Source organism: Melozone crissalis, unplaced genomic scaffold, assembly GCF_028551555.1.
Source record: "Melozone crissalis strain CALT ecotype California unplaced genomic scaffold, PUWL_Pcris_2 ptg000027l_1, whole genome shotgun sequence".
Lineage (NCBI taxonomy): Eukaryota > Metazoa > Chordata > Aves > Passeriformes > Passerellidae > Melozone > Melozone crissalis.
This window is the reverse complement of record NW_026535805.1, coordinates 70,953,810-70,971,888: the sequence shown is the minus strand read 5'-3', so window position 1 is coordinate 70,971,888 and position 18,079 is coordinate 70,953,810. Positions and strand designations below refer to the sequence as shown.

At 35.3% G+C, this 18,079-nt stretch overlaps 1 protein-coding gene across 2 annotated transcripts in view; it reads left to right on the top strand.

Moving 5' to 3' along the window:
• The window catches only part of COL21A1 (collagen type XXI alpha 1 chain), a 65,693-nt gene that overhangs the window by 35,023 nt on the left and 12,591 nt on the right, over nucleotides 1–18,079 (top strand). For both annotated transcript variants that reach the window (XM_054280141.1, XM_054280142.1), the window contains 4 exons: nucleotides 11,643–11,687; nucleotides 12,030–12,083; nucleotides 16,670–16,723; nucleotides 18,022–18,075. In XM_054280141.1, coding sequence (XP_054136116.1) covers nucleotides 11,643–11,687; nucleotides 12,030–12,083; nucleotides 16,670–16,723; nucleotides 18,022–18,075 — 207 coding nt within the window. The remainder of the gene's footprint in view (nucleotides 1–11,642; nucleotides 11,688–12,029; nucleotides 12,084–16,669; nucleotides 16,724–18,021; nucleotides 18,076–18,079) is intronic.

The window sequence follows — 18,079 nt, the reverse complement described above, 5'->3', positions numbered from 1 at the left end:
CTCATGTTTACTCTCCAGAACTCATATTTTTCAGAAATACATCTGCAAACACTTAAAATGGTGGAGTTTTGTCTCAATATTTAGGTCACATCGCAGGACGTCAGATGTGGCCTCCTTTGTGCCAGCGATAGCAGCACAGCGTGACTTCAGCCTCTGACCTGACTCCCATTGTTATACCTATAACCCTGGTTTGTCTATTATACTGCATCAGGAATGCCAGATCATTGCATTCTCTGAAAAAAAAGTGTGTTTTATGCTAGGCAATGGTAGCAAAATTCTTTTTGAAACATGTTCAAGATATGCTACAAAGTACAACAGAAGTTGTATTGTCTTCATAATGCAGAAATCCTGAAAACAAACTGGTATAGCCAGATATCCTGTGTGTTTGGAAAGCAAATATAAAGTTAATGTAATTCTACTGCATTTAATAGCTGTGCTGAGATTGATAGAAACAGGAAAAAAGGAAAGAAAAATCCTTACCTAGTAAGATAGTAGTATGCAGACAAAGTTTGGGGGTTATTTTTTTGTTAATAATATTTTCCTCTCCATGTCACACAATGTTTTTCTTGATGCTCCTGATGTTGATGTTATGTTGATTTGTACCAGTTTTAGGTACTAAGATGCCATTTACTCAACATTTGTGTGTTGTATTTCCATTTACATACTGAGTTATGAAGTACTTAGGATAAAAGCAAACTTAAAACCTCTATTGTATATCTGCACAGTAGGCCTTGTGAAAAAAATCTTTTCTGAAAGTGTTACATTATTTTTTATCCATCTAGTCTGGTTATTAAATTTCTGCTTTTAATCTCTTCATACATTAAAGCATAAGGATCCTGTTGTATTTCCAGTGCTCAAAAGTTCATGTATTGTGTGAATTGTTTGTGGAAATACTCCACAGAGCACTATATACTCCTTCAGATTTTATATCACCTTAAATTTGGCCCTGCTTTAAAATAGTCTATAAAGAAATTATTTCCTGTCAGTTTTCAAGAGAAAAGTGATCAAGATACTCAACAAAGTAGTTGGTGTGAGTCTATCAATTTTTTTTTCCTTTCTGATCTGATATTCATGCTTTTCTACTGGTCTGAGATGCCTTGATAGTAGGACCTGAGCTCTGGTGGCCTGCTTTTCAAAGGTTGTTAGTGTTAAAGTCATGAGAGATATAAATACTAGCATTTTCTCTGCAAATTTTGTGGGTCTCAAAAGAATACCTATGTCTTTTTGAAAATTCTGAGTTTTACTTGTAAATAAAAAAATAATTTTTTATTTAGGTGGGATGACTTTTTTATTCATAATCAGCTGAAAGTGATGATTTTTGTAGGCATGTGCCATGCATCATTATTTCTTTACAAGTAGGTTTGGTTAGTTGAATCTACTTTTTGGTATTGTTTCTTTATTCCTTCTTCTAATATCTAAATTGTAGAGGTAGACATAGTCTTGCTGATGACTTTCTGAGTGCTTGAGCTACTTTCTCAAGTGAGTTTTGTTCTCACTTGAGAAAGGGGGAGATGGCAGCTTTGACTGCACAATACTCCCAGAAATCATTTGTTAATTACACAGTGCTGCAAGTCCAAACATGTGTTTTAGACTGAATGCAGGTTTTTCTGTCAAATATAGCTTCTAGGTAGCTGTATGTATTTTGAGCAGACTTTATTTCCAACCTAGGTTATCTTCATTCTGACTAACAAGTTATTTTAACTAAATTCATTCCACACAATAATTACAGAAGAGTTAATTGCTGTTAAGAATATGAATATGAGAATAGTGCTGTAATGAAACAGGTAATTAAAACTTCTAGAACTTCAGGCAGGCTAATCTGAGTTACTTTATTTTTCCCAGTTGACAAAGATGATACACGACATGACAGCATAGCTGCTAATCCACAGTGTATTAAATCAATGGAAAGATTCCCATTGAATTCAGTGTGGACTGGGGCCACAATAAATGCTGTAATAAACTTGGACCCACTAACCTATTGCAGCTTGGAAAATAAAGCCTGCTTTTCTAAGTTGTAAAGCTAAAGTTCTGTAAAGTTCTGTCCCAACTAATTCACACTTTCTGCCTGTTTGTCATGATTTCTAATTTTTAAATTTATTTCCTCCCACAGTACACTTACATTAATATGTTAATTTGCTATAGTTATAATATCTTTTTTATCCTTTTTTTTGTCTACAGAGACTTGGGAAACTATTTTTTATTATATTTTGTTCAGCTAATGCCATTTTAAACTTGAAAATTTGGGAAAATCATGTAGAGAAGAGTGGCATCCCTGCTAGCATCTAGGACTGTTTTATAAATGCAGTGTTAACAAAGGGAAATTCTTTAAAGTTGTAAGGAAATATGAAAGGAGCTCTAGTTGTAAACCCATTGTGGACATGAATGGCATATGCTATGAGTAGCTGTAAATGGTACTCAAAGTACCCCGTTTTCTGCTTGTATGCTATAGTCCTTTTCATGGCTACCCTGGCACTTTTTTTACTAGTTTATATGCTGATAGAGGTTAGACACCCGCATTCCTCCCCTACTGCTGGTGTTTTATGAACATAGAAATAGAAATACCTCTAGCAAACGTGTTATAACTAAAATATTTCTACTGACTTGATGAGCTGTGTTCTAATAAAAAAGTGCTTATCCTTTTGTTAAAATATATCTTAATTTGTTAATGTTTTATAAACTGAAAAAGAGTGTTAAACCAGTGTGATTCTGAAAGAATTGTCCTGCAGTGAGCACTCGAAGGTTCAGCTTTGTTATAGAGTGCAGTGACTGACTTCTAAGCACAAAGTTAGTGGTAGTGATGATTTATTTGTATTCCATGAGTGATTCCAATGAGCTAGACCTGTTTCTACACAAACCCACAGGCCCTTCTGAAGAGTCCGATTTCTTCTATGCCTTGAAATAATTTGGGGTATTTTTAGAAATTTTCAGGTAGAGACTTTAGGCTCAATAGTTATCTGTACTAGAAAGTGAGCATTCATTGCCAGATGAAGTGCTTTAGCATAAGCTTATTCTGTCTAGAGTAAGACACATTTTGTTCCACCTGTGTTTTTTCCCCCTGAGGGAATGATGATGTCTAGGTCGAGCCTTTAGCTGTCATGTTTTCAGCTTGGCTTTGAGGGAGTCTAGGGATCTGGGTTGAAACTAAGAGTGAAAAGAATTTGGTATTATGGATATATTCATTGCAATATACTGTCTCATGGTAATATTCCCCGAAAATATGAATAAATGTTTACCTATTTAAGTGCTTGTGCAGTTAGGAACTTGCAGAGACTGTGATATGTGTGTGCTTAGAAACATCACTACCTTTTTTCTCAGTACCAGAAACTAAATTTTCTTGGTATTAGTGTTGCAGTGGGTTTTTCTATAGAAATTGGGGAGTTTTGCATTTTAACATTATAGATATGTAATATGAAAATATGTTTTAAGTGGGAAAACATCAGTTTACTACAACAGATTGTCGTTCAAAACCATTCCTGGTGAATTGTTTTTGTTGCTTTGAGTAAATGATGTACTGATACATTTCAAGTATATTACTTAATGTACTATTTCTTGGACTGAGAAAAAGACATTCTAAAAAATTACTGAACTTGATCAAATGTAGATTTTTGAAAAGTTGAATGGACAAATCCACACAACTGTGAGTTGATACTGTGTTCTTTATCAGAAATTTCTTTATTCTGAAGTATCAGCTAAAAGTGGGGTTGTTGATTTGGCTTAAATTAAAGAATTAAAGCAATAAAATGTGTGTGTGTGTGTGTGTGTACCTGTAACTGGTTGTTTCAACTTGCTGAAAATAGCTAGTAAAGATCTTGGAAGTTAAATAGTACAATGGAATAAAATAAGCATACCTGAAGTGCTCAACATTCACTTCCTTTGAGGTGATATTTAAAGGACTCATTTGCATTCTTTTGGGTCCACCTGATGTCAGTAGTAATATTTAGAGCATTCCTGAATGCATGTGCTAATTTCATTCAGCTAAGAAAGGCTTTTCTGAAGAGAAAAGGCTTGAAGAGAATGTTTGGACTGGTATGTGTTGTGTATTGGACTGGCATCTGACCTGTTAGTGCCTGGTTTATACTTCAAGTAATCCTTGTTTCCCATGTGCTGATTATTCTTTAAAAAGAACAACATTTCCTTTTATTCTTGCCATGCAATTTTCTTGTTAACATTTTATGACTTAGATAAATATCTGCTGGACTTTCCAGCGACTCTGAAGACCAAGCAGAAACTTCCCCCAGCTAATTGCTATACTTAGAAACCAGACATAGAGAGTAGAGTATGAATGAGGAAGACACTCAGAATGTAGCAGACATAAATATTTATTATTTCAGTTGATTTCATTTGCTCATTGCTGTTCTTTTCTATGCTTTGCAACATGTTTATAGTAAGTTACTTAACCACAAATAGAAAGAGGTTTACCAAAAGGATGTTTGACTTTCATTCCTCTGATCCAGCTTCAACAGAGTAGTAACAGGGTAGACAGTTTTCCAACCAGTCATCCTTCTTCTTCAACATGGGAGAAGCCAGAGAAAAAAATTGTTGTACCTGAGTCCTCAGAAGGTCTGAGTTACAGCCTCCTTGAGAGCTGTGGTCAGGATGGTGATCCAAAGCACTCTAGCTGTATCTAGCTCTATGTGCTGTATCTGGCATCCAATCTGCAGGCTGCATTCTGAGAATTACCCAGAATGGTTTTCATCTCAACTCATATAGTCAAATATAAGTCTATACTTAGTCTATTTCTTCGATATGATTTTTTTCTAAAGTGAAATTGATATCTGCATTTAACTCATCATTAAAGACATGTCTCAAATAGAAGGGATCATTTTTGTTTTGTCTTAGACAGTTTAGATATTTGGATTAATTACAGTTATTTTAATTGAATCCCTGCAGAAAATACACAAGAGAAAAACAAACAACTTGTAGCAGGACTGCTTTGTTACTTTTATGTTCAAGTGGTAGTTGGGCTGTCAGAGTAATTAGTTACTTGTTGTGTTTCTTCTGTGTGACCTTCTTGATCAATAGCACTGCATTATTTTGGTCCACAAACAGCTTTAAATGTGAAATTGAGAAACTGATACTCAAGTCTCAGACACTCAAGTAAATATAGTGCTAGAAAATTTGGGGAAATGTGGCACAGGAAGTGTTTTGGTTTTTTAATCCTTCCATACTAAAATTACTGCGAATTGAAGCTATGGAAAGTTTTTTCAGACGAGAGTATGGCTTCTGATCCATAACAAAACAAAACACCATGACCCATAAGAGTGAATTTAAATCCATTTGCATGATTTAACTAATGTTTCTCCTAATATTATTAAACCATTTTAAGAAGCAACCTTTGCCTCTTATTGTGCAAATTAATTTTTGCTTCAGTAGTTAGTTTTAGTAATTAAATTTAGCCTTTATGATTGCTGAGTGAGTCAAAGTGTGATTTTCTTTCTTTGTGCTCTGGAAGGGTTTTGTCCCAGCCTTTGTTCCAATTTTTCTTAGCTATTTCTTGAACAGGTAACAGCTGCCAAACAGACTTGGACTAAAGGAATTATCACAGAACTTTTTCTCTGGGAATGGATAGGAACATACAGAATTTTTTTTTTTACCTGTTATTTACTGCCAGATTCTCTCTGTCAGAGCTTTGGGACTTTCTTAGCCAAAAATGCAGGCTGGCCCATCCTGCTTAATAGCCAGCAATAGACCAATTCTGTAGGAATTTTACAATCCCTTTTGGAACACAGTTTTACTGTTTTCTTCTGCTGCATTCTGTGACCAATTTCGCAGAATCCGCCATTTAAAAAAAGAAAAAAAAAAAGAGAGAAAAAGAAGAGTGCATGATTTATTGTTAAACTTACTCCCTGCTAATTTAGCTGAGTGGTTCCTTACTATGGGGAAGAGATGTGGCTGAAAACTCTATCCAGCTGCATCAGTGTGACCTGTAAGGACAACTCTTTGCTTATGTGGTGGATGTAAGGAGCAGAGCAGCAGTCAGTGCCCTTCAGGGAGGCTTGGCTGGGCTCAGCCTGCCCTGTCTTACTGTGTGGGAGTGCTCAAGTGCTGTGACCCTCATAAGTGTTTCCCTGTAATTAAAGTGGTGGAGAAATTGTAAACAATTTTGAAGGCTTGTAACTGTTTGAGTATCAGTGTGACTAAGTGTCAAATGTGGGTCAGTTTGTCAGTATTTAGATGTTTGTAGGATTTCTGACAGATGAGGTGTTGGTTATCTCAATCTCTAAGGCTAGTGCTAGCATTATAGGCAGAGGGAGGGTATCATGGTGTCACCTGCAGGGCTGGGAGTTCAATTTTGTCTGCCCGTCTTTGGATCCATGAAGATTTTGCAAGTCTGATGCTTGTATTCTTTTGAGGGTTCTTTACGAGAAACAAGAGTAGCACCAGTTTCAGCCACTGACAAGATATATATAGTTTTCATTTTCTATCAGTATTTCCAGCTTTTAGATTATAGTTTTCCAAGGTCCGTGGTGTTGGCAATGCAATAGAGGTCACTCTGTTCCACATTTAACATGTGTGTTTTATTGCTAATAACTGATTTGCCAAAAAAGTGTTTGAAAACTGTGGTCTTATAACTGCAAAGATCTTGGTAATGCTTTTTCCTTTCCTGAACTTAATTTAAAGCTGCTGTGCTGGTCTGGTGGATAGTCATTATGTCTGTGGGAATGCTTCTTTGTATGTAGCCTTTTTATTTTTTCTTTCATCAGTTGCAACTACTCAGTAGTAGCAGATTCTGCTTCATTGAATTTCTTTCCCAGTTTTATACATTATCCAAATTTGGTTTGTCTCTTTCATTCTATTAGGATTATCAAGGATTTGCTATAATCCTTTAAAAAGTGTTTTGATTGCTGTTCTTTCATCCAAATTATGGGTTGACTTGTATTTTTTGCAGGTCTCCAGTAAATCTCTCATGTATCATCAAGTAGGCTTTTTCAAATAAGGATCAGTAATACATGAAGATTTGAGTTTTCCAGGTGTTTAGAGGGATCATGGGAACATGTGGATAGATAGATATCTTTTGTGTGTCTTGTTCTATTGCTGTAATTTATGTAAGACCCTTTAGGGTCATCTCAGCATTGCAAATTTTTCAGAGTGGAAGGAACCATTTGACTGAAACATAAATCAGAGAACTCATATATGCTAGAAAAACCATCTTTTTATCAGAAGAAAATAAGATAATAAAGGCAAGTATACTAAAGTTCTCTACATCTACCCGGGGAATTGACTGCAAAGCAGTTTGCTCTTTACAAAATAGCTTTTGGAAATACTCTATAATTTCACATCTTCCAGAGAAGAGATAAAATTTTATGATTATAGATATGTTTCCTGTAGCCTAGAACTTCCTACTTTCCATAACAGGGTATCTTGTCCTACAAGGCACTGAAGAAATGGGGAATATTAAAGACATTAGCAGAAAATAAGGAATAAAAATTACCTAATATGTATTCCTTTTAAGACTAAAATAGGTTTTGTTTTGTTCTTAAGAAAGATCTTCTGCGTGGTTTCTTCTGCTGTTTGCAAGCATAAAATTAACCATGAGGGAGATGCAAATAATCCTGGTACTAGCTGCAAAAAGCAGGAAATATTTTGAGAAGTGTAGCTTGTGTCTTAAATAAAAATGCTTACATCTAGTTAAACTGTATATGAGGCCCCAGGCAATTTCCTTAAAGGATTTTTTTGTGGGGCTGCATGGAAGAAAGTCCATCTGTTTAATATAATCCAAAACAAAAATAGACACCTCATGATTAATGCAAACTACAGGAAAATTTTTCCAGGGATTGTGAAAACATTTTCCTCTTACAGTTCAGTTCTTAGAGTTCCATTCTATTACGGTTAAATCCATTCTATCTGCCAGATATTATCAAAGAGTGGAAGATTTATTTAAATTGTTGAAACTGGAATAAAATAGAATATTAATGCAAAATTTTATAACTGTCATAATTGAAGTTCATCATCACAACAGAAACAAATTAATGGGTGTTCTGAAGTCCCAGCTGGGCAGGCTGCAGCTGAGGAGGACTGCATCCAGGGGTTTGGTTGCATACTGAGATGAGCTTCGTTTGGCAATGTGAGGAGGAGATAACGCAGTGTGTGGGGTTTGGCTGCCTGGGCATGGCCACCAGGAGCCATTGGAGGTGTGTGAGGACAGCTGCAGCATCTGGCAGGCACTACACAGCTTTTAGAGCAGAGAGACATCTTTTTCAAAGGGTAGATCTGCTATCCCACAGCACCATCAGTGACACTAGAGATTATTTCAATTATCTACATGGCATTCATGTCACTTTAGGTCCTGGGGTTACCCTGCAAAGCCTCCCCAGGCCTAATCAGGCCTTACAAAGCTGACAGACTTCTGGGTACACATAGTTGAAATGAAGTAGAAGATAAAAGATTAAACAAGGAACAGAGGCTGAATAAAGAATAAGGACAGCAGTCTCCAAAAATCTTAGTTAGCTGCCAGGCAGGTACACGATGACATTAGGTTTTAGGCACAAACTCAGCTGTGTGTGATAAAGCTGCAGTTGAGAATTTTTGGAATAGACATGACTTTAAACCAAAGAATTAGATTTGCTAGGCTATCTTGCTGGCTTTACATTTCATGTGATTATTGCACTTGCTGATAAAGGCTAAAATTATGAATAATATTACAGGCATTTATGGGGTAAGGGAAGACTTCTCATTTAATGGAAAATTTCAAAAAAAAGAAAGCAGGCATTGGAATGAATTGAAGGTAATTGATGAAGTCAGATTGATGATGTTGAAAGAACTGAGGCAGTACTTGCACTTAATTTTTAAATATGAAGAAATACTGAATAAACTTTCATGAAGTTTGATGTAAAAGAAAAAGGGGAACACATTAACCGATTCAAAGTATAGAAATTCACCAACTCACACAAGGATAGAAATCAGTAAAGGACAGTAGATTGTTTGATTTTCAGATATTCTGGCTAGAAATGTAATGCTACTTTCCATTGCTATTATATCTACATATGTGATATATACAAACCATTTAACATACATTTTCTGTAAAGGTGAGGAAAAAGAAACTTTAGAATTACAACTCCTTTTCATATTTTATATAAACAAAATGTGCTTGATAGCTTTGCAAAGAACATCTCCAAAGGCAGGGTTTATTTTTCTATAGGCCAGTGAATCATGAACTATTCCGCAGCATTGATTCTATTACTCCCAGTGGGTGGCAGTTTTCCCTATTGTAGCAGTTCCAAACATTGTTTTTCCCTTAGTGGCAGAAAAATTGCATGATAAATGTGTTTCATATTAAGTTTTGATTAAACACAGGCATTTGTTATAATTTTAGTTGCAGTATACTCTTCAAAAAAATAAATTTTTTTGTCTTACAAATAGAGTAAAACTAATTGCTTTGCCTCATATTTTAAAGTTAGAATGTATTTTTTTATAATTAAAGTAAGGTTTCTTTGACAGCTTAATGTTATGTCATCTTATTAAATATAACTTCCTATTCAAAATGTCTATGGAACTAAAAAAAAAGAAAAAAAGATGCTCAGATTCTAAGGATTTGTATTGTGAATGAAATCTCTATTTGGGAACAACACACATTTCCAAAGCTTGATTTGGCTTTTGATTTAGAAGTTAGGTAAGAAACTCTTGATATCTAAACTACCTTTTAACCTTGTCTTCTAGAGAAAGTGCAAATAATTCAAATTGGCATAATCAGAGATTATCCATGTAAATGGAAGTAATAGGCATGTGGAGAGTAACTGAAAATCTCTACCTCATGCACTCTGAAAATCACTCACAGCATAAGTGATTTATTCATTCTTAGCTGAGTAAATGTTAATGAACCATAAGAGAATTTTAAGGGTTTAGACCAGCTCTCACTGACATAAGGGTCTAATTTGCACATACCTCAGTAGTGCAGAATCAGTCAGAAAGGGAAAAAAAGGTGGGAGGAAAGAAAGGAAATATGACTTATTTTTACAATTGTTGTTCTTGGAGTTTCATCATTCTTTGTCACTGATATAAAATTAAATGTTGTGTACCAGGAATTTATTTTAACCAAGAAAGATCAACAGCTCAGCAGGACATTGTGTTTCTCCTAGGCATGCTCATATCATGGTAAATCATTTGTTGAGTTGGATAAGTGGGGGGAACTGTCTTCTCTGAGCCCTCTAAATTGCCCAGAAATGTAACTGGAAGTCTCTGGTACATTCAGGATAAGAAGGTTGCTGCCTAGTGGGGTGTTTTTAGCATATATTAAATTCTGGTTTATATTACAGGTACAGACACTCATAATTTGGTTTTATATTTTACAGCTACAGAAAAAAACCCCTACATTATTAAATATTATAATTACATTAAATAATTATATTCAGAACTCACCAGTGGGTCTGGAAATTCCTAAATGTGGTGGCAAACATGCCCTATTTCCCATCTCTTTATTTGTGCAAAAGATCTAAGAAGGTTTTTTTGGACAAAAGTTAAGAAGAGTTATATAACATAATGTGATTGGAAGTCTCAGTATGAGGCATTATTTTCAAGTTATTTTTATTGCATTATTTGATCTCTTCCTTTAATGATAGGTACATCAGATTTTTGATGGTCTGTAAAATGCTCAGGATGTAATTTTTTACTCATATGCCATTGACCAATGAACTTTTTCTACTTTGTGGGGTCATTATTTACTAAAAGTGGGTGTAAACTGCAAAACAATGGGACTATCTTTTGCACAGATGTATTCATATGGAAACTATTAGGTTATGGCTGTTACATTCATGTTATGTTTTCCCATAGAATACATTTGTTTCAGTGGTGTCTAGAACAGTTGTCTTGTCTTCACTGCAACATGTTATTTTTAATATTAGATTAAAATGTAAAGCCTGTAAGCCAAATTCTTGCTGCAGATTAGTTATGGTACAAGTAGGACATTGTCTGTCCAAAAAATTTGAATTAATACTTTTTACAGAGAAAAAATCGACTAACTGAATATAGACTTCTGCATTAAGCATATACAGAGGTCTGTTTTAACCTGAATCACATTCAATTAAATTATCACCGTTAGAAAAGTGTGAGATATACTGTAGAGCTGAATGAGCATGATGCTGAGGAAATGGCAGAGATCTTCAAGTATTTATGAAGGTGGAAGCTAGTATACATAAAGGAAAACTGTATCTGTCTCTTTAAAGTCACTGTATTTTAGATAATATGATCTGTCATGCTGATGGTCCGATTGACCAGGGCTTTTGCTTTAATTTATGTGGGAAATTTTACAGATAATGTAAAGTGGTTCCTTTTCCATGTGTCAGTCAGGGTTTTGGGGCAAGCAAGAGCATATGAGCCTACTGAGCAGTAGACGGGCTACTGTAACAAAAGCAGTGGGGAACAGTTCAACATTAGTGTTTCACCGTATCTCTACAGTAGTCTGCGTGTTTCCAGCCGAAGCTCATTCTCCTATGTGGTTTTGGTGCTTTGAGGGATTTTTTATTCTTGAGATTTTTTTGTTGTTGGCTTTTTTGGGGTTTTTTTTCTTATATTTTTGTTGTTGTTTGTTTTGTTCTGTTCTGTTCTGTTTTGTTTTATTTGTTCCTGCCCATATTTTTAGGCAAATGCTAAAAAATTTCTGGTGAAATTATTCCCTATATTTAAAAGGTTTTCTTTTTCCTTCTCAGGGAATTCCTGGAATTCCTGGAAATCAAGGAGCAAAAGGACAAAAGGTACTATTAGTTGTTCAAAACACAGTTAAAACCTATACTATATATACCCATTCCAAACTAAGGGTTCAGGCTTAGAGAAGAGTTTTCATAGTGGGGTTTTATAACATCAAATCATGCTGCAAAAGAATGGAGACAATTCATGGCAGATTTAAAAATCCCTTATTAGGTTTTACTTTAACTACTCCAGAAAGAATGAATAGTTTAAAAGGAACCATGCTAATTTCCTAATACATTGAGAAACAATCTTAACTAATTAAATCTGCATAGTTAAAGAATATATAAAAAAATGTTAAGTATACATACATTAGTCATAGAATTTTTCTCTTTATGTAAAAAATACAGGGTGAAATTGGACCACCAGGTCAACCGGGAGCAAAAGGGTCACCAGGAGATACTGTAAGTTTCAAAATTGTGTTATTATGGACAAATAACTGTGGTGTTGCCATTCTATGCTTGTCATAAACAAACATGCAATGGTAAATACAGGAGCAAACTAGTATTTACAGGTTGGAAGGCAAGTCTATGGTAAATGTAAGTTTTTAGCTCAATGACATATTTGCAGCATGGAAATTCTGACTGAAAGCTGTGAACGGTTGTTTCTTTGTTATCTTTGCCATTAATTCAAGCTTCTGAATATTTTGACAAGAAGTGAGTTTATGTTTTTATAAGTTCTTGGATTCTGAGAATTGTTAAGAGATTGTATTTTTCAGTTTAATAACTTGCCTGTCTCACGATTGATCTCTCCTGTCATTTTTTGAGGTCTTTCCCTATGAAAATCTTCATCAGTGAACTTCTTGACATACAGTAGTCAGGCTGGATTTCATCCATTTTGGTAGACAAAGGGGGTTCTGATGTCCCTTTGCAGTGTTAAAAGTGGAAGTAGTACATATTTACAAGGACAAATACAGAATACTCAGTGGTTCTCTAAAAGGGCCTTGATATTTGCTTCTCAGTCATGAGTACTGTCACATTAAGGCCATCTTAATAGCTATTTTTCCTTGCATGACAGGAATAATCTTTCCAGGGACCATTCTTTCCTACTTTCAGGGACTGCAGGGGTGTTACAGTGGCTTCTGCCTCACTTGATTGGATGAGAGGAACCTTGAAGGAAGAGGATGCCAAGGATGTCCATGTGGACCTTTTAATCCTCTGTCTTTCTTGATGAATCTCTTTAACATCCTAGCTAAGGTTATCATCCTCTAGAGTGTGCAAGGTCAGACCTGAAACCAAAATTACTTGGGCTTTCATCCCACTGCAGTATTCCCTGTTCTGAAGAGAATCCTTGTTTGGATGGAGGTTAGCAACACGTATGTTTGACCACCTTGGTATTGCAGTCCTGTGTAATTACATGTCACTGCATGCCAAATCAGCCATCTGGGTATGAAAGTAGCTACTAACCTAAGCATCATTTACACACTGGTGTGCTGGGGTGTTCCTCATAGTATCCCTTCCCTTCCCTTCCCTTCCCTTCCCTTCCCTTCCCTTCCCTTCCCTTCCCTTCCCTTCCCTTCCCTTCCCTTCCCTTCCCTTCCCTTCCCTTTGTAGTTTTTGTTGGAGACAGAAACTGTAATTAGTTTGGAATTTTAAAATCTCTGGGCTACTCTGTCATCCAGTACATTTTGAATTTCCTACACAGTATACTTACCCGGTATCCAAACAGCATCTCTTCCTTTCCTGACTGCCACAGGCACAATCACTACATTACAGCTGTCAGAATGCCTTTTTTATATAGAGTACACTGGTTAATTTTCTTTTCATGAACTTTGAGGACTTTTCCAGCTACCTTTTAAAGATCTCTGGAAAAACAGATCTCGTCGACAATCAGTTATTGCAGTTGTCCAGAATAAATTTGGATGAAACACTGCCTGAACTGGAAGTTTAAATGTCCCTACTCTTAGTTAACACATATGTCACAGACATCTTTTCATAAAAATCCTTTCTTTAGGATTTTTCCCCCTTCTGAGAAGCTGTAGCCTCAGCAACAAAATGTAAATAATGGTTATCTGCTGCTGTGGAATACAACAGGTGGATCCGTGATTGGTCTTGGGTGAATGTTTGGATTTACTGACCACTCACGGCTGAGCTGGGTCTCACTCTGTGCTGAGACACAGACCTTTATTTATTCATTCCTTTTCTATTCTTAGCTTAGCTAGCTTCTGAGAACTTTCTCTCTGTTCCTATTAGTATAGTCATAATGTAATATATATCATAAAATAATAAATCAAGCCTTCTGAACATGAAGTCAACATTCTCGCCTCTCTCTTCACCCTGAAGACCCTTGCAAGCCCTGTAACACACATAAACCTTTGTTCTCTCACCTGTGCTTCCTGACTATTTTTATTGCCTGTTACTGGATTTCTTTCTCCATTTCTTTCTGAGCAAAGTTGAGCAAAATGCTAGAGGGAAGGCTGTATCATCAACTCCAATAGAGCCTTGTGGGATTCCAAAGTGCTCATATTTATTTAACTCACCTACCATATTTTCTTCAAATTTTGTTTAGATAAATAACATCTGGTTCATGATACACTTGAAAATAATTTATTTCTCTTTCCTGTCAATTCATTTAATGTATTTTTTTTTTTGTCACCTGATAAATTAAGTAGGAGATTGATGCATGGAATATGTGAATAAATTATATGGCATTAGGGAATTTAAACCAGAAAGATAGTGGGATTTTCCTTGTATTAGTCACACTGAATATGTTTGTTCCAGAAAACACAGATGGAAAGCTTGTGGATGGTCTATTAATAGCTTGGGAAAGTTTTTCAGTAACAAGCTCTTCTTCAGTAATCACTATCCTTATTTCATTGCCAACATCAGCAATTTATTAATTTACCTGACATATACTGTCAGCTCTGCAAAATAGGATAACAATGCTATATTTTATGTTCTTGTTGTACATTTTTGTTCAGGACATTCTCTTCTCCTCTAGTTTTTTATAATTTTTAGATTATGTTCATAAGCTTTTCCTATATTGCATCTGAAAGTTTCCTTCTTGCAGTGTGCTGATTTCATTTAGTATTTTCCATGTAATTATTTAAACAAAACTAGTCAAATATGGCCTAGTAATGAAAGTGTAAGAAAGGAAACCAGGAAAAATGGACTTTATTTCTCCTTTTCCTGCAGATGTAGTCTTGACCTTTAATTATACTAAATGTGTTTTCTCATTTGCCTTCTCTGGTGTGTGTTTGCAGGTCAATGTGGATACATAGCTGATTTAACTTAAAAAAAAATAAAAATAGAAGCTATTCTGTACCTATAGTATTTCTGCTTTGTATAAGATAAAACAAATGAGGGACATTTTTGGTGAGCATATGCCACTTCTGTAACCCAAAGACTGATGTGGATTTCACTAGAAATGATCTAGTATGGTGGTAGAGTGTCTGTGGCCTAAAGAATAAGTTGCTATATTTATTGATGGAAAGTTTTGGTAACCAGTATTTTCTTATCATAAAGCAGGCAAGAAACATCAGTTAATCTGTGGTTAATTTGTATTAATCTTTGGTTAATAATAAAGCACATGTGAAATACCAGAAAACTGATGAAATTCTGAAAACAATGGCTACAGAGAATTACTTCTTGCTCTAGGTATTCTGAATTTTCTCTTCTACTGTGGAAACAAAGACACCCTTTAAGTTTTAGTTTAGTTTTAAACAGATAAAGTTTAATTTTTTTTGCAAAGCTGCATTGTTACTTGTATGAGAAATTATATCTGGTTTTGATTACACGTGACTTTTGGAAGAAGTCCGAGCTGAGATAATGTCGTGGGAGTGAATTGTTCCTAACATGTATTACTAAATAGAAGGTGATTTTTTTTATTTATATGAAAGCAAAGATTAAATAACAGTAATAACAGTGAATTTTGAAAATATTATCAGTTGGAATAATTGATAAAATTTAATCTCTGACAAGTTAGATTTCTAGGCTTTAATTGTTTGACTTTCTGTATCATTATGCCTTTATTTTATGCTGCTCTTATTGCAGATTATATTTCACAATATTTAAGCAAGTCCAAGTATAACAATAATAATATATTGATTTTATTGATGCATGCAGTTCTAGACTAAAAGTGAAGTGAGATGAAGTGGTGAAATAAAGAATTGTTAACACCAGATGTGGAAAATGTGATTAATTGGAATTCCTTCCTGGAAAGTATGATTTCAAAGAAGGATTTCTTTTCTAAAGTATACTTGAGACTAGCTTTAAACAGAAATTAAGGAAGTCAGCTCTTTGATGATTTAATACTCTTTAGCTCTTATTTTAGGTAGGGAACATGCCTTTATGAACGTGATTCCATTTGTGGAGTCCAAGAGGTTGTTTTGGCTTTGTGCATGTGCTGAAGTGTCATGATCTGAAATGGCAGAAGCTGTTGGGTTCTTGAACGAGTAGTTTAACTCTGAAGATTTTGCAGAAGATACAAAGGTGTGGCCCCAAAAGTTGATTGCTTCTGATAAATCTCCACAAAATTTGCACAATGGGTCAAGTTATGACAACCTCAGAGGGACACGCAGTCCCTTCAAGGTTGTCATAACTTGACCCATTGTGAGAGAGAAAGGAGAAAGAGAATTATGAAATGCCACAAATACTTCTGTTGATTTTGGAAACCCTAAACAGAGCACAAGAAACTTTTGTGTCACTTTCAGTTATGACTAAGGATGCATTACAGACTGGGTCTTGAGTTGAAGAATTTTTCTCTAATGAGTATTCCATGACAGCCTGTTCGTTTCTCCTGCATGATTGTTTTCTATTGCACAGTAGCCCTTCATTAGAAGGTGTACTGTGGTCATTCAGACCATAGAAGGTCTAAATAATCTACTGTGCTGTATCAAAACTGTAGCCTGTATAGTAATAAGATAAAAGACATTGTGTTTACTGTTTAATTCACTAAAGAAATAGAATAATGGTACTCCTAACACAATACCAAGATCATTATTCCTCTGTTTTAGTAGAGAAACATCTCTCTTTTTTTCATAAATAAATAGGGTTTGATGGGACCCGAAGGTTCACTTGGTTTACCTGGAGCTCCTGGGCCTAAGGTAAGTGTTTGACTTAATTTGCTTGTGACCTTGATAAATGACTGCTTTGTATGCAGATTTGATCTGGGCAGTGCCAAGATTTTGCAGCTCATTTTTTGTGTATTGAATATTGGTGAGCAGCTGTATGATTTTCCCTGTGTTACCTTTTACGATAGTTCAGGCTCAAGAGAGGTTAATATAACTCAGTAAATGGTGCCTGTCATCCCGTGAGGTTTTTAGCAGTTGTGGAAATTGTCAGACTTTGTTTCAGCTTTACAGTCCTGGAAAATATTCTGCAATGCTGGAAACCAGATAATTCTCTATATACATCTGAACTTTCCCATGTTACATTTATTTATATTTTAATTGTGTTCAATAATGTGACGTGCTGTTTCTTCCACCCAAGGAGCCAAACTTATTTCAGATGTAACTTTATTGATTGCACTGCAGCTACAGCAAGAGCTAATTTTACCAATGTTCTCAAAAGCTAAAATAAATACTACAAATTCAGATTGGTTAGTGTAACTTCTTTATTTAATCCAAAGCGAGTTTTGGATTAAATTGTAAGTAAGTATTGAATTGTATGTCCTAGAGAATATTTAGGAATACAGAATCCATTTCCCTAACTTAGCATTTACATTTAGATCCCTTTCATCCATACATTAATCTGCATCCAAAAGTGCATATGCATTTATTTATGATTGTATACTGACAGTCTCATTTTTTAAAGTATTAATGTTTTCTATGGTCAGTAAGGTTGAATACCCTTGATACAACTAAAAATTAATTAGCTGCATTTTTTTCTGTGAAAAATGCTTTTGTTTTGTATATTTATCTCACTTAGAATATAAGCTGTTTCTTAGAGAATTGCTCTTAATAAGCTCATTCTTACAGAAGTCCATCATGATGTAGTCAGTAATTCTTAGATTAATGCAAATCCTCTTGCTGAATATATGTCTAATTCCATAGGCTGTGGTAAAAGCCAGAACATAAATAAGTATTTTGACTTAGACAATTAAATAAGATGGTGGAAATGTGAGGTCCGTACACACAACCTTGGTGTGACTGTGTGAGGCAAATGAGGCAGGTGGAGATGGGACAGGTGTGCAGAAGCTGGCAGATCAGGTTTTGTCATCAGTATCTCATCTTTCCTGAGAGAAAGTTAAACCTTCAGGCTACTTGTAGTGGAGAAGAACTTCAGCCTTTCAGTCACTACCTGGGCCCATTTTAAGAGTCAGTTTCTCAGAAGTGTCTGTTTGTTTGCTAGACTTACTGCATGTGACAAAACATAATGATGTATCCCCCACATTGTTATTTAGGGTGATAAAGGCGAACCGGGAATACAGGGGAAACCAGGATCATCAGGAGCCAAGGTAA